Source organism: Crocuta crocuta, unplaced genomic scaffold (assembly GCF_008692635.1).
Source record: "Crocuta crocuta isolate KB4526 unplaced genomic scaffold, BGI_CrCroc_1.0 scaffold55, whole genome shotgun sequence".
NCBI classification, from domain to species: Eukaryota; Metazoa; Chordata; class Mammalia; order Carnivora; family Hyaenidae; genus Crocuta; species Crocuta crocuta.
Window position 1 is genome coordinate 2,836,709 of NW_027530512.1, and position 27,478 is coordinate 2,864,186.

General features: G+C 36.2%; 1 protein-coding gene across 7 annotated transcripts in view; it reads right to left on the minus strand.

Annotated features, from left to right (window-relative positions):
- Positions 1 to 5,001: 5,001 nt before the first annotated feature.
- Positions 5,002 to 27,478, minus strand: part of GPHN (gephyrin) — a 593,666-nt gene continuing 571,189 nt past the window's right edge. For all 7 annotated transcript variants that reach the window (XM_077767144.1, XM_077767143.1, XM_077767142.1 and 4 more), the window contains 5 exons: positions 25,461 to 25,534; positions 20,906 to 20,970; positions 17,020 to 17,123; positions 7,138 to 7,234; positions 5,002 to 5,993 (listed from right to left, as the gene is read on the minus strand). In XM_077767144.1, coding sequence (XP_077623270.1) covers positions 5,860 to 5,993; positions 7,138 to 7,234; positions 17,020 to 17,123; positions 20,906 to 20,970; positions 25,461 to 25,534 — 474 coding nt within the window. In that variant the 3' untranslated portion in view covers positions 5,002 to 5,859. The remainder of the gene's footprint in view (positions 5,994 to 7,137; positions 7,235 to 17,019; positions 17,124 to 20,905; positions 20,971 to 25,460; positions 25,535 to 27,478) is intronic.

Here is a 27,478-nt window from a genome sequence, read left to right on the forward strand (position 1 = left end):
CCCCCTCAGAATTAGCAGCTGGGGAGTGCCCACTTCTTAAAAGGTTGAGTCCTAGCTCCAAAGGCTCTGACTTTAAGCTTCTAGATTCTGATTACTCTAAACTCTTCCTCCTGTCACCCAGACCCAGTTGTGATAGTTGCTTCCTGTAGTTATTCCTCTGACATCTTAATGTTTCCTTTGTGCTTTTCAAGGTCTCTAACACCTATTTAACTTATTCCTACATTAAAGTCTCATATGATGTGATTTCTCCCTTTTTCTTTTTTTTTTTTTTGATTTCTCCCTTTTTTATTAATGGCTGCACTCTGACACAACAACCAAATACGATTTAGGCCTCTACCCAGTTAATCTCTAACATTATCATTGGATTTTCTTCATAGACCTTTCATAATCTGTATTTCAAATGATTTTTTTTTCTTTCTCAAAATCTATCTTCTCTACTTGGATGTCAGAGTCTTTGTCTCATTCATCACTGTATCCTCAGTGCTAAGCATGGAGCCTGGAATATTGCAGGGACTTAATAAATGCTTGTTAAATAAATTATTGAGTTATTGCAAAAGTACTACAGGAGAAATATTGGTAACTGATTATACAAAATGGCCAAAATCAAGCAATTCTGTAGCCTTTTGTCTCTAGGCCAAGTTATTGATAAACTTTGTAACAATGTAATTCTCTGTTAGAGTCCAGCTTAATGCTTCCTATAAGCATGTTAGAATGCAATGCATTATTTAACTCAGGTCCATCATCATTGGAATAACAAGATACATAGTTTATTTGCTTTGAATTCTGTACATATGCAAATATCCACTTTCTGTATTTGGGAATAATAAAGACTTACCTTGTTATATAGAGTTTCATGAAGACCAAGAATTGGTTGTGGGTCAGATCCACAAAGTTTTCCTCATTAGGAAATAATTTCAAAAATGAAAGCCATCCGAAGAATCCACTTGTTGTACCTGCAACATCACTCAATAGCATTTTCTTGGTGCACTTATGTGCTTACGTTCTTTTTCTCATTGTGTGATATGGTTTGAAATAACTAAAAGATTGAACCAAAAATAGGTTAAAAAAGAACTGCTTGACTTCCATGTAGTTATAAGCAAGAATCTGAAGACATCATCTATAGTCTTTTGTTTAAGTATCAACTAAGACATAAAAGGGTAATAGATCATATATGTGTAATTCTAAAATAACTTAGGTCAAATAAATGCAAATAGGTGAAAGGCATTGACTTCCACTGTGCCATGTAGAACCATTTCATTGAATCTTAAATTTTAAATTAAATTTCCCTTGTATCCACTTCAAGTGTATTCATATATATTTTTGTCTTTTTTAACTCACAAGAAAAAATGTTCCATTTCTACTTCAGGTTAATTAAGTCCCCAGCATCCTTAAATTCAACCCTTCCTTCCTCTTCTTTCTCCATCTGGAAACTTGTTCTTGCATTTTTAATGTGCCCACTACTGTTTTCCTCCTTTCTCAAAACTCACAAACAGAAATCTTTCTTCTACCTTGTTATCAGTCCAAGCTACCATCCAAGTATCTATCTTTTCTCATGTACAAGTTCCAAATAATTAATATTGACAGTGTCTATTTTGTAATCTGGCTTTCACTCTCAACCCACTATTGAAATTGCACTCTTGCAGCTCACAAATGATTGCCCAATTAGCAAATCTTTTTGAGCCTTCACGCTTGACATTCTTGTTTTTGACAGTTGATTATCCTTCCTTCTTGAAACACTTCTTGGTTTTTGGGACATTGCACTATTTGGTTTCTTCTCTTCTACAAACTGCTCTTTTTTTCATTCCACTTATGGTCTTTCTCCTCTAACTCTTCAAAGTAAGGAGCTCCCCAAGGCCCTCTCCTCTTCTCCTGTTAATCTTTCCCATTTATCCTTATGTTTCAAATACCACATGTCATATAATCCCAAGATTACATCCAGATGGTATCTCTTTTGTGAACTCCTAACCTATGCTTTCAAATGCCAACAGGACATATCTACCTTAGTATTCCTCTACCATCTCAAATACATATCCAAACTCATCATCTCCTCCAAAAAATTATTATTATTATTATTATTTTTGCTAATGTCTTCACATTTTCTCAGTCAGCCAAGACTTAGGACTTTGATTGATCTCTTACTATGAATAGCTTCCTTTCCAAAACTTGAAATCAGTAATCAAATTCTTTCCATCTGTGATGACCTTCCCATCATCATCACTTCTCTAAGGTTAAGGCTCTCTTCACCCCTCACCTGCACCACCAGATCACTTCTTAGCTGGTGTCTCATTCCAGTTTCTCCTCAATCCAATCCATCCTCCTCAATGCTGCCAGGCCAGTTTCCCTAGAAGGACAGTTCTGATGCTAACACTTCCCTGTTTAGGAGTCTCTAACAGTTTGATTATCTCTAGAATCGATCTAGACTCCTTAATCTGGTTTTCAAGAACTTCAGAGTTTGGGCCTCAAACATGTACTTTTTTGGTCTTACAAATGTATCAATTTTCTGTTTCTGTAACTTGGTGTTTAAGAGTATGCACTCTGAGAACACCTGGGTGGCTCAGTTGGTTAAGCATTCAACTCTTGATTTCGGCTCAGATCATGATCCCAGGGTCGTGAGATGGAACCCTGCATCGAGGTCCAGGCCAGGCGTGGAGCCTGCTTAAGACTCTCTCTCTCTCTCTCTCTCTCTCTCTCTCTCTCTCTCTCTCTCTCTCTCTCTGTCTCTCTGCCTGTCCCCTATTCATGCATGCTCTCTCTTAAAGAAAAGAGAAGAAAAAAGAAAAGAAAAGAAAAAGAGTATGGACTCTGAAGTCAGATTGCTAAATTCAAATCCTAGCTCTTTTTCTAACTAGCTGTGTGACCTTGGACAAGTTTCTTAACTTCTTTGTGCCTGTTTCCTCATCTGTAATATAGAAATAATAAATAATAACCCTAATACTGTTGTTGTGAAAATTAAACATATGAAAAGTGCTCAGAAAGTGCCTGGCATATAGTAAGTTCTGTAGTATGTGTTTCATTGGACAAATATTTACTGATGCCCACATGTATATATATGTCAGGAACTCTTCTAAGGACCTGGGCATAATACCAGTGAACAAAGTAAACAAAAATCTTTGCTCTGCGGAACTTACATTCTATAATAAAAATGATTATTATTAATTGTTCATAATTCCATTTCCATAATACCTTTCCTTTTGCATCATCATCGTTAAAATTCTACCCTTCCTTCAAGATCCAACAAAATGCCATCCTGCCCCTTGAAATCCTACCTTGTAGGAGGTTCCCATTTGAACTCCTCCAATTCTTTAAATCTGAATTATAGCATTTATCACATTCTACACACTATTACATATTATCAAATATCAACCATATTAAATTTTATGGTTACTTGTACAGTTTTGTTTTTTCTCTTGATGAAGTATAGTGTCAGCTGTTATCCCTTTCATCCTTGTAAATAGTAGCAGGATGTACCTTGTACCCAAGCACATAGTAGATGCTTAATGAATGAATGTGTGTAGGTAAAGAACACTTTGCATGATCTTTCATTTAACTTCTAGTAATTAATCTTATGTTCTTTAACTGAAAATATAAAAGATTAAAAATATATATTCTTTTCTTTTCTTTTCTGTCTTATTTATTTCTGAGAGAGAGACAGCATGAGTAGGGAAGGGTCAGAGAGAGAGGGGGAGACACAGAATCTGAAACAGCCTCCAGGCTTTGAGCTGGCTGTCAGCACAGAGCCCGATGCGGAGCTCGAACCCCCGAATCGTGAGATCATGACCTGAGCCAAAGTCGAACGCTCAACCGACTGAGCCACCCAGGCGCCCCAAGATCATTTTATTTTCAACTCTGGAAATATCAAATATCAATATCAAATTTTCCTTATTTACTACTTGGCTTTATTCATCATCATCATTTGGTACCTTGTTCACTAGTTGCCCAATTTTTGTTGTTTGCTTTGCTAAGTACACCCTACAGGATTTTTTAATGTCCCTTGTTACGGCCAGTTAGAAAGTGCCTTTAAGTTTTTATTATAGGAGCTGGGGCGCCTGGGTGGCTCAGTTGGTTAAGTGTACGACTTCGGCTCAGGTCATGATCCCACGGTTCATGGGTTCGAGTCCTGCATCGGGCTCTGTGCTGACAGCTCAGGGCCTGGAGCCTGTTTCAGATTCTGTGTCTCCCTCTCTCTCTGACCCTCCCCTGCTCATGCTGTCTCTCTCCGTCTCAGAAATAAAACATTAAATAAAAAGTTTTTATTACAGGAGCTATGTGGATAGAGTATATTTTGTTTGTATATTTTCTACGTGTAGCATAGAATTTTCCCATTTCTCACTTCCTAACATGAAAAAATTTCCAGTTACTCATCTGCTATATTGTGGTTCATTAGTTCTTGTTTTTTTCTCCATTCCAAAGAACTTTAGATGTTTGAAATTTGCTTTTATTGCATCTCTAATAAGAAATTAGTTTCTTTTCCTCTGTATCAAGTTTTCTCCCTCTAAATTTGCTTGCTATTCTCTAGCCATTACTGGAAAGACCAGACTGACTGTAGGTTGTTTTGTATTTTCCAATTTGTATTTTCACAATGCTGTATATCACAACACTATAGTAAAATGCAGAATATACTAAAAACATTTTTTAATGTTTATTTATTTTTGAGAGAGAGAGAGTGCAAGAGAGAGAGAGAGTACATGAGTAGGGAAGGGGTTGGGAGAGGGAGACACAGAATCCAAAGCAGGCTCCAGGCTTGAAGCTGTCAGCACAGAGCCCAATGTGGGGTTCAAACCCACAAACCACGAGATCATGACCTGAGCCGAAGCTGGATGCTTAACCGACTGAGCCACCCAGGTGCCCCAGAATATATTATACTACATGTCAATCACCTTTATAATACTTACTCTTGTCATATCATCTTAACTATTCCTTTTATCCAAGCAGAATCCCATCAGAATGGCATGTGACACTCTTCTCTCTTTTAATAAGACGCCAACACAAGAGATTTTTAAATAATGATCAAGGATTTTTTTATTCATTAAGTTTCGGTATCATTACAGAAAATGTTATGGTACAGAGTTGTTTAACATTATTTTTTCTTTGCTCTTGATTTCCACATGAATGCTGGTAACACTAATATCTGTACAAGATCAGTCTTTGATTTTATTTTGTGTTCTGTACAATTTTAAATGTATTGGTTAAAAAGGCTGTCAGCACTTAAGGAAGCATTTTCCCCCCAGTTTGTTTATTCAAATAAAAGGTATCCAGTTACCGCCCCAGAGTACTGTGCCATGAGGCTACTGGGGTGAGGCACCTCCCGGGCGCTCTGCAGGGGAGGGTGCTCCCTGCGGCAGGGCCGGGCCTCCACCCGGTCACTCTTCTGTTGGCACTGTGCACATAAACACGAGATACATGATAAAGAACAAGCAAAAGCTCTCTGAAAAGCGGTTATGAAGCATACTAAGAAGGGAAATCCAAGTGTTGCCTACGCTAGTATAAATAAGCAGACAGCCTTGATTAAGAGCATAATTAGTTGTATTTTAAAGATGAGAAAAACACAAGTTCTGCAGGCACCTACTGCTGTCTACTAAAAGCTATCGCTATCAGACCTAGCATTGAACACACAAAGCAATTTGCAAGAAAGAAAAAATTTGCTTTGATATAATCAGAATAGAGTTGTCTGTTAAGATTTATTTTTAGGTGTTTTTTTTTCTTTAAAAGGTATTTAAATTCTTTTGAAATATAGTTCAAGATGTTGACTATACAGATCAACTTTTATCCAAATCAGAAAAACTAGCTGTGCCGTTGCATATTACAGGATACAGTCAATGATATGTGGACATGCATCGAAGCTCTCTCCCTCCGGTGACATCATAGCCGTCCAATGACCATGACATCCACCACCTCGCCCTTGTGGAGCTCCACGTACTGCTCTGTCTTTGGAGGTAGCATCAGCAATCCGTTGGCGCTGCGCATGCTCATCAGACGGCTGCTCATCTGATTACCTGGAAAGAAGCATCTGGTTACAGCAGCAGAAGCAGCACAGTGTGTACATTTGGAGCCCCTGCAGTTCTCTTCAAAATAAACACCAAAGGACAGAAACACAGGTCTTCAAGAGGAAGAGGGAAGGCTGGACCCTCAGGACCTTTTCCAGGTGGCCTTGCCATGGTCTCCTACTACCTTCTCACTAAACTTTAAAAATAAACTGGAGACATTATTGCCTAAAAAGAATAAAATAGGATTTTATAGCATGATGCAAAATGCCACAGAATTTCTCAGTTCAGGCTAAAAATGTTACGTGTGCCTGAAAAGAGAGGCTTTTAACACTTATTTTAAAAAAGATAATAACAGCAGCGGCTACCATCTCTTTAGTATTTATTAATTACCAGACTGTCGTGGGCATTTTACTTAACTATCTTATTTAATTTGTACAAGACTCAAAAGAGGTTACTAGGTAATTTGCCTACAGTCCTACTAACTCATTTTTGGCCAGTTTGAAATGCAAGTCTGGAGGAGACACTGCCTATGTACTTAGTTACTCTGTTACCTGATGTTTGCACTTGATAGGACCTTTGTTTAAAGGGTAATACAGTTTTCTGGAGACACACCAGAAGTTATATAAATAGGACTAGAATACTTGGGGATAAAAGTTGAAAGTCTAGAGGTGGTAACCGTAGAAAACTTGAGTTACCGATATTGATTTCTCAGTGCTTAAAATTTACCAATATTTAAGAGGCTATAGAGAATCACATTATAGTTGAGCTTTAATCTCACATTTCGGAGTAGCATAGCCATTGTACCCCCCTTTTTACAACCAAAGTTATGCCTAGAACTTAGAGGTTGAACAAATAGATAAAAATCTTCCATAATTCTAGATTTGTATTTCAAATGCTTATCTAGAAAATATGGCGCATGGAATAAGTAAAACTTTATTAAAAATTTTTACTCTTATTTTCTTCTTATGCTATCTTGTTTAGGAATAACTTAAGATAGCATATTAATGAGTTAATTAGATTAACTCATCTAATCTTTCAAAAAGGAAAATGTACAATAATTACATTAGGTGTACCCAAGAAAGGAGGTTACATATAAATTTTGTGTTTTAACAGGATACATGGATAGAAATACCCACAGGTGTGAATGACTAACCTGTGCTCTGTGCCCAAGGCAGTGGTTCTTGGTGATGCCAAGTCAATATACAGCGATGGTATTCAGGGCGAGGATCCAGTTTTACATCACATGATAACTACAGAATATAGAGTAAATGAAAACAAACTTGATCACCTGATCATCTCTTAAAACTACAGGGTAGTGAAAATTGTGCAAAGAATAAAGTAGACATGGAAAATATCTTGGCATTCTGCTGTTCCCACTACTACCACCTTATGTTCTTATTATAGGAAGTCTAGAGGTTGGGTTGTTCCAGGGAAAAGAAAAGAAGACTAAGAAGTTGGTATTCGCAGTGGGGAAAAGGGCAGATGAAAAAGATAAGGTCTATTTTTGAAGTCTAATTTTGTGGGTTGATAGTACCTCTGATGTATGAATTGAGAAATCAGAGCAGATATTTTAACACTGAAAATAAAAGAAACAGACCTAGAGAAACAAGCTCAATATCTATTATATGTATGTCCATCCATCCCTCCATCCATCTGTCCATCAAATAAATATTTACTGAGGCAGTCTTCAGCTACCAATTAATAAACCTATCTTTAACATAAAAGGGATGCTTTCTTTTACTCCTGAATATTCCCCATGTCCCAATACTGACCATACAATGTCATTCAGGCAAATAAAAGCAGTCTGTACTAAAAGTTATACCATTTTTGTTTAGCCACATCACTGGCACTAAAAGAATTCCTCTGAACGAGTCTTTGCTATGGAATGGCATCTTTCATATTTTTCCAATAAGGAGAAAATCCTTTCTAACAGCAACTCCAGTTTATACACATTGTAGAATGACTAATCAACTTTTAACCTAGAGCCATTAAAAAAATCTATTTCATTAAATTCATCCTGAAATCCGATAAATAAAAGTGATAATGTGTTGGTAGTAGGTACCTAAGAGGTATTCCTTGAACAAGTTTATATAGTGTATAATTATGGACAATAGCCCATCAATAAAAGATTAGTTCAATGTTCGTGAATATTAGACTTGTTCCAGTGTATGAGAATTAACATTTTCCATTAGCACAATAATCACTGAATTTATTCTACCTTAAAATGGAACAGAAAGCTTTTATCCAACCAGAACAGGTATTGCTTAGATCAAATGATTCAATTACAGTTTGAATATCCTAGAAATTTTGGTTCAGGTAAATCTATCACCAATCCATTCTGGTTACTCTGTTTATAAACATTCTAATTATTCACTCTGACAGTTCCTGCTTTTCCTCTGGAATTCAGAATAAAATTCAATTCTAAGGTGTTTTTCCTTGGCTAAATCATACTCAACTCTGTCACTTGAAATTGCTTACGTTTATACTCTATTTCATATCTACCAAGGGGCAACTTGCCATTATTCCTAAATTACTGTGTGCTTAGCTGAGGGCAAAAATGTCTCTCTCTCTTTCAATCTCTCTGTGTATGCAGGTTCTCCAGAATTAAACTACAAGACTATTCCCATGGCTGTGTTATTTGCTAGGTGTCTGAGCAGGTTTTCCCTGGCAAAGGCACTGATTGGCTTATGGTAGTATGAAAGAACAAATACTAGAATAGGGTGATATCTGACATTCACATTCTACTCCCAGTTGTACTAACTTGTGTGCTGTGTTAGGAAGCTATTTTGCTTTCCTATACTTGTTTGTTCATCTACAAAATGGGGTTGTTTGTTTTAAAGGAATATATTTATGTTAATTTAAGGAACAAGAATCAATTGCATCAAATTGATGTGAATACAAATTTTTTGTAGCCTTACAAACAGCTGTTCCTTTTACAGCAAGAGATGAAACTGACTAGATTTTTATGGTATTTTACTAAAATGCAGAATACTTTATTAACCAATATATTTAGTTGTTATTGATATTATAGTTCTGGCATATTACATCACTTAGCTTAAGAAATCACTTATTTACTGTGAGTGTTAGTGCTTCCAAGAATGATATACCATGAGTAAACACAAGACACAGTTTTTTGGGGGTGAAAAAGTTGATGCTTCACTTTTTAAAAAAAAGTTTATTTATTTATTTTGAAGGAAAGAGAGAGAGTGCATGAATGGGAGAGGTACAGAGAGAGCAAGAGAGAGAGAGAGAGAGAGAGAGAGAGAATCCCAAGCAGGCTCTGTGCTGTCAGTGCAGAGCACAACACGGGGCTTGATCCCATGAACCATGAGATCATGATCTGAGCTGAAATCAAGAGTCGGATGCTTAACTGACTGAGCTCCTAAAATGCTCCTGATGTTTCACTTCTGAGGACTTCTTCTATTCATTCAAAACCACAGTGGGCTATGGACTAGGACTATTTCTTTTGTTTCCTTTTGGATATTTTTCTGACATGCAGTACTCACTCAAGACATAAAACTGGGGGCACCTGGGTGGCTCAGTAGGTTCAGTGTCCCACTCTTGATTTCAGCTGAGGTCATGATCCCACAGTTTGTGGGATTGAGCCCAGTGTTGGGCTCTGCACTGACATTGTGGTACCTTCTTGGGAGTCTCTCTTTCCCTCTCTTTCTCTGTCTCTTCCCTCTGCTTGCACACACATGCTCTCTTTCTCAAAATAAACATTAAAAAAGAGATACAACTGTATTATGTGGTAATAGTATCATATGGTATGTTCTACATTTAAATGTTTAAGGGAGAAAATTAGAAAAAAAAAGTGTCAACAGAATGAGGATATAAGCCACAAACTGGGAGAAAATATTTGTAAAAGATGTCTGATGGATGTCTGTTTCCCAAATTATACAGAAAATTCCTAAAATTCATTAACAAAAAGTTTAAAAAATGGGCAAAATACCTGAACAGATATCTCATCAAAGAAGATATATAGATGGCAACTAAACATACTGCAAGATATTCAAGATCATATGTCATTAGAGAGGTGCAAACCAAAACAATGAGATATCATCATTACGCATCTACCAAGGGCCAAGATGCAAAACTCTGGCCACACCAAATCCTGGTGAGAATGTGGAGGAATGGGAACTCTTATTCATTGTTGGTGGGAGTGCAAAATGGTACAGCCACTTTGGAAGACGGCTTGGCAGTTTCTTACCAAAATTAAACATACTCTTACCATACAATTCAGCAATCATGCTCCTTGCTATTTACCTAAGTAAAGGGAAAATTTACGCCCATACAAAAACCTGCGCATAGATGTCTGTAGCAGCTTATCCATAATTGCCAAAACCTTAAGTAATCAAGGTGTCCTTCAGCCGGTGGATGGACAAATAAATTCTACCAGATGAGGAGGGAATTTAAATGCATATTACTAAGTGAAATGAGTCAATCTTAAAAGGTTGCATGATTCTGGAAAAGACAAAACTATGGAGATAGTAAAAAGATCAAAGGTTATAGCATAGAGGGAGGGATGAATAGAGCATAGAAACTACTCTGTATGAAAGGACAATGGTAGATACATGTAATTATACATTTGTCAAGACCCACAGAATATACAACAGGAAGAGTGAATCCTTAATAACCCTGAGTGATAATGATGTGTCAAAGTAGGTTTATCAGGGGGCGCCTGGGTGGCTTAGTCGGTTAAGCGTCCGACTTTCGCTTAGGTCATGATCTCGCGGTTCGTGGGTTCGAGCCCCGCGTCGGGCTCTGTGCTGACTGCCAGCCCAGAGCCTGGAGCCTGTTTCAGTCTGTGACTCCCTCTCTCTCTGACCCTCCCCTGCTCACGCTGTCTCTCTCTCTCTCTCTCTCCTAGAAATAAATAAAACATTAAAAAAATATATCTAAAAAAAAAAACAAAAAAAAAACCAAAGTAGGTTTATCAGTTGTAACAAATGTACCACTTTGGTGCAGATGTCAATAGCAGGAGAGGTTGTACATGTGTGAGGACAGTGGGTATATGGGAACTCTATATACTTTCCATTTAATTTTGCGGTGAACCTAAATGAACTTAAATCTAAAAAAATGTATTAATAAAAAAGGTAAGAATATTTTGTTCTTCCTCTTTGTCCTGTCCATCTTCTAGAGAAGTGACCTAAAAAAAATTCTCAGGGTAAATAATTATTTGCAGATCCAGTGCAATAATATTATTTCCAGAGCTGTCAATAGGATATTAAAATGGCACAAAGACACTAAGTAGTCAACCTTTTTTAGGGACACCGAAAAAGTCTTCAAAGGGGACATAATTTCTGAGTCTTAGGACTAAGGAGTTTTGCTGGCTGAGAAAGGAGATGGTGGTGGTTAGGGAAGAACCTTCTAGGAAGGCGAATAATCACAGGCATAGGTAGGGGATCTCATGTTCATTCTGGAAGCAGTAAATAGCTTAATATGGTGAGAGTTCGGGATGAGAAGCAGATGACGCTAGAGAGGGAAAAAGGCTGTGGGGTGAAGGGCCTCCTACGTTCACATAAGCAGTTTGGATTTAACCCTGGGATCATGTGAAGCATGGAAGCATCTTAGATGGAGATGCTGACATGATTAGAGTTAGGACAGGGGTTTAAGAGGAAGCAAAATTAGGGGTGCCTGGGTGGTTCGGCTCAGGTCATGATTTCATGGTTTGTGAGTTTGAGCCCCTGTAGGGCTCTGCGCTGACAGCTCAGAGCCTGGAGCCTGCTTTGGATTCTGTGTCTCCCTCTCTGCCCCTCCACCACTCGCACTCTGCTTCTCTGTCTCTCTCAAAAATAAATAAACATTAAAAAATTAAAAAAAAAGAGGAAGCAAGATTAGAAGAAGGGAAACCATTAAATACATCAAGGATTATACTCTAGTAAATGTTGGAGCCATCATTCAAAGCCAGGATTATTTGGTAACAAAAGTCAGAGGATATGGATTGTGGAGGCAGCTTTGGGAGAATGGTGAAGATCTGGAAGGCTGCTGTGAGGAGGGGAAGAAGCTGATCTGCAGGACAGAAAAGGATCGTGAGGGGAATTTGGGCCCCTGCTGAGGTTTGTAAATTGGAAGTGCTAATGTGAACAGCTGTAGACTCTTCTCTAGTTGTGGCCCAGGAATAAAAGTGAAGGATAAAGAAGGGAGGGCTGATCCAAGTTTGTGGATTTTTAGAGTGGGCTATCATGCAAGGAAGAGGCAAAAAAAAGTTGATGTGCTACACCACAGGACTTTGGTTGGATGAGGAAAGTGACAAACCCAGTGCAGCTTAAGGACTTAAGGGTAGGGATGAAAGGAGAGTTTCTACCCTTTTATATCTACTGATAGTAACTTGTCCTTGTTCCTAAATTGTATATCAGAGTTGGTGATTTTGAGATGGAGTACTTCAGGGTATTGTAAAAGGATGTGTGAGTTGCTGAAGAAGAAATAAAGGTATTTAGAATTGTGGAAATAAAGCAACTGATGGTAAGAGGTGACTAGAGAGGTAGACAGTTGCCAAAAAGCTGAATGAGGAAAAGAAAGCTCCGAAAATTCAAGGGAATAGGTTGGGACTCAGGACTATAGTTTGGAAAAGAGAGTTTGTGAGAAAACAGATGACCAAAGGGAATTCTGTTTGGGTGGAGGCCCAAGATAAGATGCTCAAAGACCTGGTTGGTGCTAGGGGTCTGGACTTTGCTCCAATCTGGTCAAAGCTTCCAAAGAGTGGTTCAGGCAGCTTTACACTAACTTTTTTGGTAAGTGCTATAAAAGTTATGAGGCACTGATTTCATTAGTCTACCACAGAGATCCTTGAGTTTATTTGCCCTGTAAATCATTTATCTAAAATTTATCATGTAACTTTAAAGTCTTGCACATGCTGGTATGGATCAGTTTCAAATTAACTTTTCCAAAATTTTTATAAATTATATTTTCATTTTTATATTTTTCATTTCCTAATAAGTTAAAACTGATTTATATTTCTTATATATCACAGAAAGTCCTATAATTTTCAATATCCACTTTTTACTCTATAGGACATAATAATATTATATAACAGGCATCCAATAATATCTTTTAATGATCAATGACTGATCTTGTCACAAGAAATAATCATACAATTGCAAACTGTATATCTCTACAGTTGCAAATATTCTCTACAGTTGCAAACACGTTAGTAATTTTCCAACAAAAAAAATTTGTTAAAATGCTTTGTATTTTACTGTTTATGACATCAGCCAGAAAGCATTCATCAAGTTCTCATAGCAGGAGGAGATAGTAATGCTCAAGAGAAGATGTAAGATGGACAAACTGGAATAGTCTAGGAGAGTTCAACATGCCTATACTCTCTCAGAACATGCTGCCCTGATCTCATGGGAGATGAAAATATCTTCCCTTTCCCTTCTCTTAATCATTGCGTGAGGTGGGCTGTTAATACTACTAATAGGAGTTACCTCAGGTATGTTTCTGGAGAAAAAAGTTGAGAACAAGGGGCAGTACAGGGTACTTTGATGGGCTATTAAGGAAACACAAAAGGGTATCTGTTTGTAGAAGCATTAGATTAATAATTCAATGAATTAAGATGATGTTTTTAATTGCCTACTGAAAGCCAGAAGTATTTCAACTTCAACCATAAATGACCCAGGTCACAGGGCAAGTATTTATTCTAAGTTGATGTCAGAGTGCATTGATATAAAAGGATGACATTTTTTTCTGCTGACCTTTTAAAATAATGCAGCATTGCCCTAACCACAGGACAGCTGTATCAGATTCAGCACTATGAGTTACTGACACCAGCATTTAACAACTACCTCACTTTCTGAAAGCAGTAAGGATTGGGAGAGGCTGTGATTATGGTGGCCATTTTGGAGAACAGTAATAAGTGGTGTCTGTAAGCTGCATATTGGATGGTCAGAAAATAGAGACAATAGGCTTTACCATGTTTCAAGGAAGTGGATAAAGTTATGTTCTAAAAGTGACAGTTATGTCAGGAAAGGTGTGAGGGTGATTTTAGGAGTTAAAACAAAAGGAAGTAAACAGCCAAGCACACTGATGATCCGTTCTGACAGTCCCAGTGACACTGCTCTGTGGGAGAAAGGAGTTGGACTGATTCTTAGACTAATTCTCAATTCCATGAGTTGACAGGAATGAGCAGCAGTGTGAACAAGGTACCATGAATCAGTGTGATTAGAGAGCGCTAGCTCATCATTGTTGTCAGAAAGGATAGCTGCCACAATGTCAGGTTTAGACAAGAGATAATGAATGTTAAAATGAGAAATAAATGAAAGAATTCATAAGAACTTTTGCAAAGTCAAAGAGAAATCCTCTTTTTCTCTCATAACAATGGAGATTTTTCTTATTTTCTAAATTTAGCAAATATGAAAATGGTGAGCAAATTCATATTACTGGTTTAGATGTCTAAGCTTTAGGACTCTGACTTTCTGGTTTGACTAGAATACTTTTTGTTTACTGAGGCTTTTTTTTCTTCTTTTTCCATTAAATTTAAAATAAGACCACCACCATGATTATTGCAAAATCCCCCAATAATTTGTTTTCAGAATATCTAGTTGAGCTTTAACTAAAATTTTAGGAAAAGGAGGATATCTCTTCATATGCTAGTCTATAAAATCTCAATATTTAAAAGGTCAATGTTAAGAATATCTGAAGCTTAGGGGCACCAGGGTGGCTCAGTCAGTTAAGTGTCTGACTTTGGCTCAGGTCATAATCTCGCAGTCTGTGAGTTCAAGCCCTGCACTGGGCTCTGTGCTGATAGCTCGGAGCCTGGAGCCTGCTTCGGATTCTGTGTCTCCCTCTCTGCCCCTCCCCTGCTGCACTCTGTCTCTCTCATTCTCAAAAATAAAAATTAAAAAACTAATTTAAAGAAAGAATATTTGAAGCTTAGGTTTTCTTAATGTTTTATCCTATACATTCTCAAAATAATATTTTATTAATATTTCTTTTTCCTCCTCTATGCCTTGTGTTCTTCCTGTCAACTAATCATAGCATTGTGTCATATCAGAATTTATTTCAAAGCTCTTGAAAAGTAACAGTTTAACTCCTGGAAAAAATCGATACATACATGTAAAAGATTAAATTTGGACTCCTTTTTTACACAATACACAAATATCAACTCAAAATGGATTAAGGGCTTATATGAAAAACCTGAAATAGTAAAAATACAAGAAAACATACAGGAAAAGCTTTTTGATATTGGTCTTGGCAATGATTTCTTGGATTTGACACTAAAAGCACAATCCACACAATAAAAAACAGACAAGTGGAACCACATCTGACTAAAAAGCTTATGCATAGCAAAGGAAACAACAGTGTGAAAAAGCAACCTATGAGAAGGGAGAAAATATTTCAAAGCATCTATCTGATGAAGGATTAATATTCAAACTATATAAGAATCTCTTATAACTCAATAGCAAAAAGACAAATAACCTCATTTTAAAATAGGCAAAGGACTTGAAAAGACATATCCTAAAGAACTGAAATCAGGATCTCAGAGATAACTGTACTCCTTTGTTTACTGTAACATTATTCATAATAGCCAAGATATGTAAACAACTCAGATGTTCATTGACAGATGAATGGAGAAGGAGAACATGCTATATTAATGCAATGAAATATTATTTAGTTTTAAAAAAAGAAAGATATTCCTATGATTTGTAGCAACATGGTAAACCTAGAGTTCATTATGCTAAGTGAAATAAACCAGTCACAGAAGGATAGATACTTCATGATTCCACTTATATGAAGTATCTAACATAGTTAGTCACAGAGGCACCTGCATGGCTCAGTCAGTTAAGCAACTGACTCTTGATTTCGGCTTAGGTCGTGATCTCTTGGTTCATGGGATTGAGCCCCACGTTGGGCTCTGCGCTGACAGTGTGGAGCCTGGTCAGGATTCTCTCCCTCTCTACCTGCCACTCTCCCACTTGGGTGCTCTCTATCTCTCTCAAAACAAACAAACAAACAAACAAGCAAGCAAGCAAGCAAACAAACAGTCCTAGAAGCAGAGAGTAGAATGGTGATTGTCAAGAGGCTGAGGGGAGGGGGGCCACGGGAAATTGTTACTCAGTGGGTATAAGTTTTCTCTTATACAAGGTGAATGAGTCTTAGAGATCGGTTGTACTACACAGTACCGATAGTTGACAACGTGGTATTCTGCACTTTAAAATACGTTAAGAGGGTAGTTCTCATGTTAAATGTTCATACCACAAATCAAACAAATAAAACCACAAAAGAACACAAGAAAACTTATGGAAGTGATGAATAGGTTAGTACCTTGCCTGTGGTGATGATATGGGTATAAGGATATGTCCAGTCTCATCAAAATGTATACATTAAATATGTGCAATTACAAACTGTATCTCAAACAACCTTTTAAAACAAGCAATAGCTTGATGCTGTAGGTCAAATTACCAAGAAAATTATTCAGAATTTATAAGTATTCAGAAATTGTGTTACATAATTAGTTGAATAGTAATAAATCAAACTGAAGTTAGTATTGGTGGAGAAGGGGACTCTAATTTCCAAGTGGCCTTTCAAGCATCATTTCTCAGCTTTAGTTGTTCTTTTCCAAACAATGTGGTCTCCCTTTTCTTCTGACTCACTAGTCTCCTTCTAGTCCTTTGACTGTCTTTTTCTGAATTGTTTAAAATTTATCAGTGAGGTCCCAGGAAAAGTGAGCAGATAAATAGCTGGCCTGTGTGAGTTTACACAGCTGAAAGGGAATTCTTGTCCCCTCTTGCATATAGGTTTAGTTTTAGGGTACTGCCAGTCTCATTCTATTTACCATTTTATCATTACATATCCACTTCCCTATGGATTTTAGCCAGAAAAAATTATTTACTTTAGAAGCTGTGGAATAATGTGGGTTGAGAATAAATGGGACACTTTTCCTTCCATTTCTGTCATGATGGGGAGAACAGAACTACATTTTCCCTCAAAACGAATATAAAATTCCAGATGTTTATTTTGGGCATTTGGAAAATCATATCTTTAATTGTTATTAGGCTTCAGTTTTGGTTCCTGGTCATTTAGAAAACATTACCCTGGCTTTGATGATGGTTGGCCGAGGATCCAAGATGCCCTGCATCTTTCTCAGTGCAGGCACAACAAAGAGGTTGCAGGTGACCACGGCTGACACAGGATTCCCTGAAAGTCAACCAAGCAGTTACTTACAGTGTACATATAAAAATTTGCCAAATAATTATGACTGTCTATACCTTCAGGCATCATAAAGAGCGAAGTGACTAACCACTACATCCTAATCTTCCACATCAACTTAAATCCTGAAGGATGACAGAATAGGCTACAGTCAGCCAAATGCCACAGAGGGTGTCAACATTTGTCTACCAGTGAAATGCAGAAACTTCTGATTCCCAGAAACTGTTTAATACCATTTACTTCCACCTTTCTGGGAACTATACATTGAAAGTCATTACTAATCTTTTTAAGTTTTAAAGTAGATTGTACTTGCTATTTTTTTTAACGTTTTAAAATCGCCATAATAATACATGCTCTGTACAAAAACATTTAGAAAATACATTAAGCATAAAGAAACATATCCATAATTGCTCCCTGCCCAGAAATCCCCTTAAATTAAAAAAATAAAACTAAATGATTTAAGATGCAAAGGACTTGAAGAGGAATACTGTTACAGGCTGAATTATGTCCCTTGGAAATTCATATGTTGAAATTAACACCCAATATGACTGTATTTGTAGATACAAGGGCCTTTAAAGAGGTAATCAAAGTTAAATGAGGTAATAAGGATGAGGTCCCAAACCAAGGACTGGTGTCTGTATAAAAAGAGGGAGAAACACCAGGAGTGCGTGTACACAGAAGAAAAGTCAGGTGAGGACACAGTGGGAAGTTGGCCATCTGCAAGCCAGGATGAAAGACTCAACAGAAGCCAGCCTTGCTGGCATCTTGATCTTAGATTTCTAGTCTCCAGAACTGTGAGAAAATAGATTTCTGTTGTTTAAGCCATTTGGTCTGTGATAGTCTGTTATGGCAGTCTGGGCAGACTATCCCAAACACCAAGTTCTTTTAAAATTATATGCAAAACTTGAAGGATTCAGTTGTATCTCTTCAAGAAGAAATCTGGGTATGTCATGCACTTCAAGGGAAGGAAAGGTGGGCTATGAAAAAAATGTGCTGAGAATCACAGATATCGTTTCTTATGTGGTATTATTAACTAAACAAACTGAGCAGCCTGGCTGAGTTCCAGACCTTTCTGAATCTAATTTTACTCTTCCCAAAATGAAAGGTTTGGACTATATGTCTCTCAATATCCCTCCTGGGTCTAAAATTCCAATTTTACTAATACTTTTATCCAGTCGTATCAAGCATGTACATGTACGTTGAGGATTGGGGATCGACTATTAGATTTTTTAGGTTCCCTTGGCCTGGCTTGTGCTGCTAATTGCATCATCAAAGTAAAAGGCAATGGTTTAGGCTATTATTAGCTAAAACCATACCTTTAATTTTCTTCTACCTATAAAAGTAGTTAAGAATAGATTTTTTAAAGCTGCAAAATGTGATGAGTAACAGTAATAATTTCAATAGAAAAATGAATTGTCCAACAGCACAGCAGACCCTTAATGATAATTAATTGCTTTTCACCTGTCTCAAAATACACAGATGAACATGTTTCTGGGAAAGCAAAAAACAAAACAAAATAAAACAAAACAAAACAAAACCAAACCCAAAAAACAAAAAACTATTGTTTAGCAACAATTATAGCATTCTTATAACAATGCTGCTTTATAAAATTACTCTAAAAATGGACTGCAAACAATTGCAAATAGTGGTTATTTTGTGTGTGTGGGGAAGGGATTACTGATACCATTTCTTTTTTTTTTTTAATGTTTTATTTATTTCTAGGAGAGAGAGAGAGACAGCGTGAGCAGGGGAGGGTCAGAGAGAGAGGGAGTCACAGACTGAAACAGGCTCCAAGCTCTGAGCTGGCAGTCAGCACAGAGCCCGATGCGGGGCTTGAACCCATGAACCGCGAGATCATAACCTAAGTGAAAGCCGGACGCTTAACCGACTAAGCCATCCAGGTGCCCCTACTGATAACATTTCTTAACATCTGTATTTTCTAATGTTTTTATAGTGAACATGTGTTATTATAGTAATTTTAAAAAGTTAAAAAAATGGCAAGTAGATATATCAATCTTTTAAACCACTTTAAAAGTTATCAAGATTAGGGGCTCCTAGGTGGCTCAGTTGGTTAACTGTCCAACTTCAGCTCAGGTCAATATCTCACAGTTCGTGAGTTTGAGCCCTGCATTGGGCTCTGTGGTGACAGCTGGGAGCCTGGAGACTGCTTCAGATTCTGTCTCCCTCTCTCTCTGTCCCTCCCTGCTCACACTATCTCTCTCTCTCTTTCTCAAAAAAAAAAAAAAAAAAAAAAAGTATTCAGGATTAGTAAACAGTTTAAATGTGTGGCCTTCAGGAAAGCAGAAATACAATCATGAATTTTAAAATCCTCGTAAAAGGAACCACCTCACTGGTTCTGCAATCTGAACATCTGGGTTGTTGCTGCCCTCTTTTGGTTCATTCTGGCTGGGCAGAGAAAATTTCAAATGAAAGTAGCAATTTGAAAATAGGTTATTTAATTATAACTTCTTTGGTGGATGAACAATAGTTCATAAGTAATGTCAAAGCAGGCTACCAGTATAACATTCTTTGTCTATAGGGCAAGGCCTGTCTTCTGTAGACAAAGTAACAGTCTTTTCTAGGCAAAATGAAGCCAGGAAGAGAATGACATTTTTTCCAGAGGGTCTAAGTATACATACACGTACTTTAAAGGCCCTAAGGAGTTTTTACTATAGATACATTTTGAGGCCTACTTCACTTACATGTCTTCTCTCTTAAAATTTCCTATAGGATAGAAACCTAATCTTTTATGCGTATAGATAGGAACTTTAGAAATGCTTTCAAAACTCAAAACTCCAAAAAATGCTTTTCAAAATTTTCTGTCTTCCTTTTTTTATACTGTTATGAGATTTATTTAATATCAAAAGCAGATAAATATCCCAAAGTCACCAGATTTGTGCATCTGAAAGGAATAAGCAGGTTATTTTCTGATGGAATTTGTCCCAAGAAATAGAGAATGGGACACTGCTACAGATCAAAGGATAATTTTAAAAGCTGAAAAAAATAACAAGTAGATACACAAAACCTCTAAACTGCTTTAGAATTTATCAAGATTGGTAATGACTTTAAAAGCATGTCTTTAACTGCAAGCCAAAAATCAATAAAAAACTGACTTTGAAAGTCTTATAAATGGAACCACTTTGCTTTTTCTACAATCTGAACATGTGAGTTTCTGTTCACACGGGAGCGAGGATGGGGACGGTGATATGGTCAGGCTTACGAAGTCTGGGGTTTGACTGAGAAACCCAGCACGGGTAGCCTCTCCTTCTACGTTACCTGCCCCATCCCAGTCCAAATCTGGTAAGGACCAAAGCCAGCTTTGTATTTTTTTGTTCTACCATTTACTTTCATGGGTGATTCAAGGCCCTTTGGACCTTTGAACACAGTGCTTCTCGTTATGGGAGGTGATTAAACTGCTAACTTTGACCAATCTGCTATAAGGAAAAACAGGTACCCCAGATAGATGTAGTGACTGCTAACACTTGGTTATGGTTTGTAATATACTTTGAAAGATACTATCTGATATAGTAATAGATACTATATTACCAATCCTACAAAGTAGATTTTGGCTCCATTTTAATAGACGAAGAAACAGCTTCAAAGAGGTTACGTGATTTGTACAAGGTCATATAGTAGTAAAGCTGGGTCTTGAGCCCAGGTCTTCCAGATTCCAATTTGAGTGCTCTGATAGGAAACTGGTCATCTGGGATCAAAAGGATTTTGATCATTTTTATAGAAAAAGCAAAGGAAACTCTTTCAATTATTCTTACCTGGTAGTGCAAAGATTATTTTTCTTACACCGTCAATATCTAAGGTTGCAAATGTTGTTGGCAGGCTAGAGAATAAAAGAGGTTATTTGTTAGTGACTGCTAAGTAATATGATAAGTAAATTAAGTACTCCAGTTTTCTTGCTATGTGGCTCTCCCTATAGAATATTTGTCATATAAAAATACTTTTCTTTTGACTCTTCTTTAAACCTTTATACCATGAAGTGTTTCAAAAGCATTTAAATTAATTTGTTTTTAGCATCTTTGTTTTCAAGTAATGAAACTTCCTGGTTTTCTATAGCTTGCTTCTGCCCCCCCCGGCCCCCATTTCCTGCTAGTGCCAGAGAAATATATCTCAAATCCTGGAGTTTCTCTACCCTTCTAGTTAATAATGTTCATACTATTTTTGCTGGAGATCTACAACAATCATTCGTATTACGGGAAGACCAGCTGGTGATACATGTCTACCAGATAACTGCCTGTTGTTCAAGATGAGTATTCCTCAACCATTTAATACTGTACTCAGCAATAAACATAAACAATGTTATGAAGGGAAATTTTTGAAATGTCAAAATAAATAAAATACTAGGACTAGAACAAAATTAAAGCAATATTACTTAAAAATATTTACAAATTATACTTCCTCAAGATTCTGACGTGACTCCTTATTATGGGGCCGTGGGAGAGGGCTGAAGTGTAAGTAATAATAGTGATTCTTTTTCTATTGACTATGCTTTCTATAAACTTTTAGCTTAAAATTTCATTATAACAATGAAACTTGAAAAATGTAAAATCATTAAAGAATGTTAAAATTTCCATGTAATTGAAAAATTATGTTTTTAAGTACCCAGATTGTTTTTAGTTTATTATTTTTGCAACTTGATCTTTCAAAAATGGACCACTCATTAGCTTTTGCAATAATATAATATGATGAACATTAACATTTTTTTTGATGATTCACAACCATCATTATTAACTTATTCTACTCTGCTGTACTACAGTGATGTAGGGTCACAAGGGTATATTACGTATTGTTTTCACCTATAAACCATAATTCCATCCCGCACACTGAGGTTCTTGTTTTTTTTCCCCTTAGTTTTTTTCTGTGGCTTCCCTTCATGCTAGGCTCCATCACCTTGTCCCCTAAATTTGGCTTTAAGTTTGGAAACCAGTGAGTAGTAGTAATAATTATATTGTCAGAATGATAATAATAATACTAATAAGAGAAGTTATTATTTTTAAAGAAATATCCATGCATTACCTCCATTATTTCATTTAACTCTGACAACAATCCCCTGTGGTAACAAGTATCATCCCATTTTATAGATGAGGAAACTAAGACTCAGAGATTAAGAAATTTGGCTCAAATCACTTAGCTATTAAATGGGAAAACAAAGATTTGAACCAAGATTTTTCTGATTTTATGGTTCATATTTGGACAAGGCTATCAGAGGGTCTGCTGTGAAGTGTTAAGTATGTATACTTTGTAACATCTATTTTGGCTACCCCAAGGCCCTTTTTGCATACTCTTGATTCTTTGCTGTATTTTAGAAAAACTAGATTAGGTTATCATATCAATTTATGAATAGGTTATTTGGCAATGACTGTTATTGTGTGATGAAAATCATTTCCAAGATACACTCCTGACAACAGCTATGTTCACTGTAGATGACCTGTAGAATTGGGATTGGTAGTCCTGATTGATAATACTCCAAATGTCTTTTTGAGTATCTCTGTGTCTAAAATGAAAGAAGTTAATTACATTCTTAATGCACTGTATGTGGGAAGAGCAAAGCTAAATTGTTCTTGAGCTTTTTATATTTCTTCTTATTCTACTATTAAGGAGCAATTACCTTTAAATTCTTATCTTTAGACAAGTATAAATTCTGGCCAAGTAAAAGGAAGCCCACTTAAACTTCTAAACCATTTTATTATAGCAAACTAACACACATAATAAGAGTGAGGAGGGAATGCGTAATACTTTCCTTCTATTATATTTAAAGCCAATTTAAATGATCTTTTACAACTTGGAGACAGGTACTGTGATTTCTCTAAAGGTATTCATTTAAAAAAGATTCCATTACAACAAAACATTTTATCATGCATTGCTATCATGAGTGTTTTATCACTAGGGTGTGAAACTTTCGTTTAAGTTCTGGAAAGCCATTTCCTTCTAATTCAATACTTGTTCAATTCTCCTCTTGATACCAGAATGTAACAGATTTATACAATGACTGAGGTTGCAGAGTGTTATGACTTTAAGGGAGGAGAATAATAAACATTAGCAACTGATGAGAGCATTAAGTTGAAGTGGTAAAAAAATAAACTGAAAATAAAAACAGTACCAAAATTATACATCACAGGTGCTGAGATTAATTTAAATAATAGATATTACAAACAATTCCCCTCTAGAGGTGGGGGTAACTAATATCAGCTTCTTTCTCATTATGAAAAGAATAGTCAATTCAATTTTTGAGGTTAGTGAGAAGCACACTGACATGCTTTTGAGATGTCCTCTATATTCTAATCAAATTAGTACTGCATACAGGAACGGGAAAAAAATGCCTGTGCACTGAAACAGGAAAAAAAGCATAATAATGTTTATTTAAGACAAAATATTCTTAATGAGAATGATCCAAATTCAACAGTCTCAATAATGAAAGGGCTTTGTTAGCAGTAGCCAGATGTGGGCAATTACAGAAATATAATGCCAAGAATTCTACATTCTATCAAATTGTGGAGAAGACTTAAGGGTTAATCTTAACTTCATACTTAAATGGTAAAATCATGGTGGTAAAGCCTAATCCTAGACCTGATGAGAGGTACCCAGTAAATTGGGGAGTTGAGGAGGGATGCCTTGATGCTTAAAAAAGTTTCTGGAATTTATTGATGGTTCCCATAGCTCACTTGTAACAACTGATGTCTCCCCTCCACTCTCTCTTAGGGCTCACACGAATACCCGTCAGAGTATAATTCTGAACGAAAGCATTATTACTGTTGTCCCTGACGGCATAGAGGTGTGCTAGAATTAGAATGCTCACCTATACGCTGAAGCCTTTGAATGGGGATTGAAATGTTTATAGAGTAACAGGTTTGAACAGGCAAACTATTGCTTAAAGACATGGCTACACATATTTCATCAACACCAATGTGGCATTCTTTGAGGATTTACAACTGATTACAGAACCTCCATCAGCCCTTCCTTAGGGAGTTATTAGCTTTAGGAGATGTGCCAGATATTGGTATGTGGTTATTTTTCTTTTTCCTGGGAGGTAGTAAGAAGCAGTATAAAAGAGTACTCATGAAGTATTTTTGCAAAGGGAAGAAAAATTGAATCTGAATCTATTAAGCTTTTAGATCTGACTTCTGGTCTATAGAATATACTGGAAAGAGAGACGGGTACAAGTTCATCACCACCTCAACAGAGCCGGCTATTAGCCACATCCATTCATTAGGAAAATTATTCAGTTTCTTCAGCAAGTCAATGGCAAGGCAAAAAAAAGGAGGGTAGAGGTAAATGTTCTTATTCAATATAGACTTAACAACCAAATACAGTGTGTAGACCTGATTAATTCTCATTCAAATAAAACATGTAAGAAGGCATTCTTTTTTTTTAATTTATTTTTTTATTTTGAGAGACAGAGAGAGAATACGAACTAGAGAAAAGGACAGAGGGAGGAAGGGGGAGAGGGAGAGGGATAGAGGAATAGAGGGAGAGATGGAGAGGGAGAGGGAGAGAGAGAGAGAATCTTAAGCAGGCTCCACACTCAGCACAGAGCCCAATATGGAGCTTAATCCCACAACCTGGGATCATGACCCAAGTCAAAATCAGGAGTTGGATGCTCAACCAACTGGGCCATCAAGTTTCCCCAAAGACATTCTTTTTCTTAACATTTGGGAGAATTTTGAATATGATCAGGGTATCGGATGATATTAAGGTATTATTATTATTGTTGCTGCTGTTGTTGTTGTTGTTTTGTTAGGTGAGAAATACCACTGTGATTACATAAGCGAATGCTGCTGTTATTGTTATTATTGAGATATATACCAAAATGATACTGTAGAATTTGCTTTAAAACAATAAAAAAAAAAACCCAACAAACAATCTAGCCCTCTATCCCCTCAAAAAGGTGAGGGAGGACTGATAAAATAATATGGGAGAATGTTGATAGTTATTGAAGGTAAATGATAGGTACATGGTGTTTTCATTATACTCCTTATTTTTGTGCATTTGGAGAATTTTCATACTAAATGTTTTTAAAAGGAGAGAAGGCAGCAGTATGGAGAGAAAGAGAAAAAGAGAAAGAAGGAACTAGACATGGGAACTACAGAGAAAAAGGTTTGGAGAGTTGCTTTGCTTTGTTTATAATAAACCAGTGACTCATAAGGAAGATGAATTCCATTTCAGATAGGAGCTACCCTGATGCAAGGAATTCTAATACTATAATATTTCTTTTATTGGAATAAATAATCCATAATAGAAAATGTAAAAAGAAAACATTTAAAACTTTGTTAGTCAAAGTAAGCCAATATAAATGAGATAAGATTATTTTCATACCCTGGTTTCATAAAAACCCTGCCAAAATGGATCTGAGCATGAAGATCAATGTCCAGCACCTGCTTGAGATAGTCCTGCAAATATGAAAAATAATCAGTTTACTTTCAAACATTCTAATATCAGACTTTCAAAACTTTAAATGAAAATAAAATGAATTTATAAGATTGAAATGAAAAGAAACACTTTATTTTAGTGAAGTTGATTTACTTAAGACACATATTCCTTCATCTCTTCATTCTTGTCATTTATTCTTCAATAAATATTTATTGACTACCTAGTATATACTGAGTGCTAATCTAGGTACAGGGGGATATAGGCTTGAATAAAAGAGGCAATGTCCCTGCTTTCATAAAAAATACATCCTAGTACAATTACTTAGATAATAAACCAAATAACCACATTAACATATAAATCATTACTTGATGGGTTATTGTTTCTCTATTAATATAGAATTTTATGTCTGAGAAAGGATGTTAACAAATAAGAAGCTTAAAAAGTTGTGCTGGGGCAGGGAAACCACATGTATGCATACTATATTATTCTACATAATGGACCTAATGTACAAATTCTTTGAGGAACAACTTGGACACTTGCCCACAGATAGCCAAATCTAAATAAGTCAACTAAAATAAAAAATAGGGAGGGAGCTCTCAAACAGAAAGTCAAGGGAGTTTAATTGTTCCAAATGTGTATTAAATGTGTATTAAAGACCCTGCTGTCTTTAAATTTCTCAACCTCTAGCTCTATTGCTGAGTTTCCTATTCATTAATCTATGAGTAAATCTAGTCACTTACTAAAATTTAAATATTGCACAAGCTTAGGATACTTTAGTTTAAAAATCTGTTCTCTTCTATCTCCATAGCCTCAGCCAACATCATCTCACCTGGATTACTAAAATATGTCTCCCTATCAAAAGTCCTGCCCTTCTCCAATTCATTCCCCCAACAGTAGTAAGAGAGATTTCCTGAAAACAAATCTGATCAAGTCACCATATAATACTTCAAAATTTCCTGGTTTCCAGGAAAAAGTCTCATCTTTTTAATATCATATCTATGATTCTTGTATTTTCTAGCCCCCTTTTACCAATCACTGCTCTCATCAGGTAATCCTCTTCCCATCCAACCCCATTCCTCAGTCTCAATCTCTCTGTCTCTCTCTGCATTCCAGCAAGACTATGTCATTTTCAGTTTCTAAAACTTTCTTGCCTCCATTCCTTGAAAATGTTCTTACTCCTGTCTAGGAATACTCTTTCTTTCTACCTTCCTCTCTCCACAGCTTATCTCAGTCTCACTTATCTTCTCAGCCTCCCCTTAATTCTCAAGGCTGGACTTGGACAATAGTTTGTTTATATCTATTTTGAGGCTAAGTTATTAGATATGGCTTTAGAATTATTATATTTTTCTAATGAACTGATCCATTTAAATATATGAACTGTCCTTCCCAATAATCTACAATCTTGCTTACCTTAATTTTCTCTGATACTAATACAGCCATACCAACTATTTTTTATTGCATTTTTTTCCCTAATCTTTTATTTTCAATTTGCTGTATCTTTCTGTTTGAGGTGGGCCTTTTATTACCATGATACAGTTTATTGTCTTTTCATAATCCAGAATGACAATTTTTAATCAGAGCATCTAGTCCATTTACATTTAATATAATTTCTGCTACATTTGGGTTTAAGACTATCACCCAACTATTTGTTACTTCTATTTTTATTTCCTCTTTTCTTCTTTTGTGCCTTCTTCTGAATTCACCATTTTTGTTATTAAAATTTTTCTCTTCTATTAGCTTATTTAGTTACATCTTCTTTTCTTATTATTTCAGTGGTTATTTTAGAGATTAAAATATGCATCCTTGGCTTATTATAGTATACTATAATTTGACATTTTTATTACTTCCCAGACAATGCATGAGACTTAAAATATGCTAACTCCATTTATTCCTCTCGGCTTTTTGTGCTATGATGTACCATATGTTTTATACACATTTTTAGTATGCATGTGTATATGTATGTA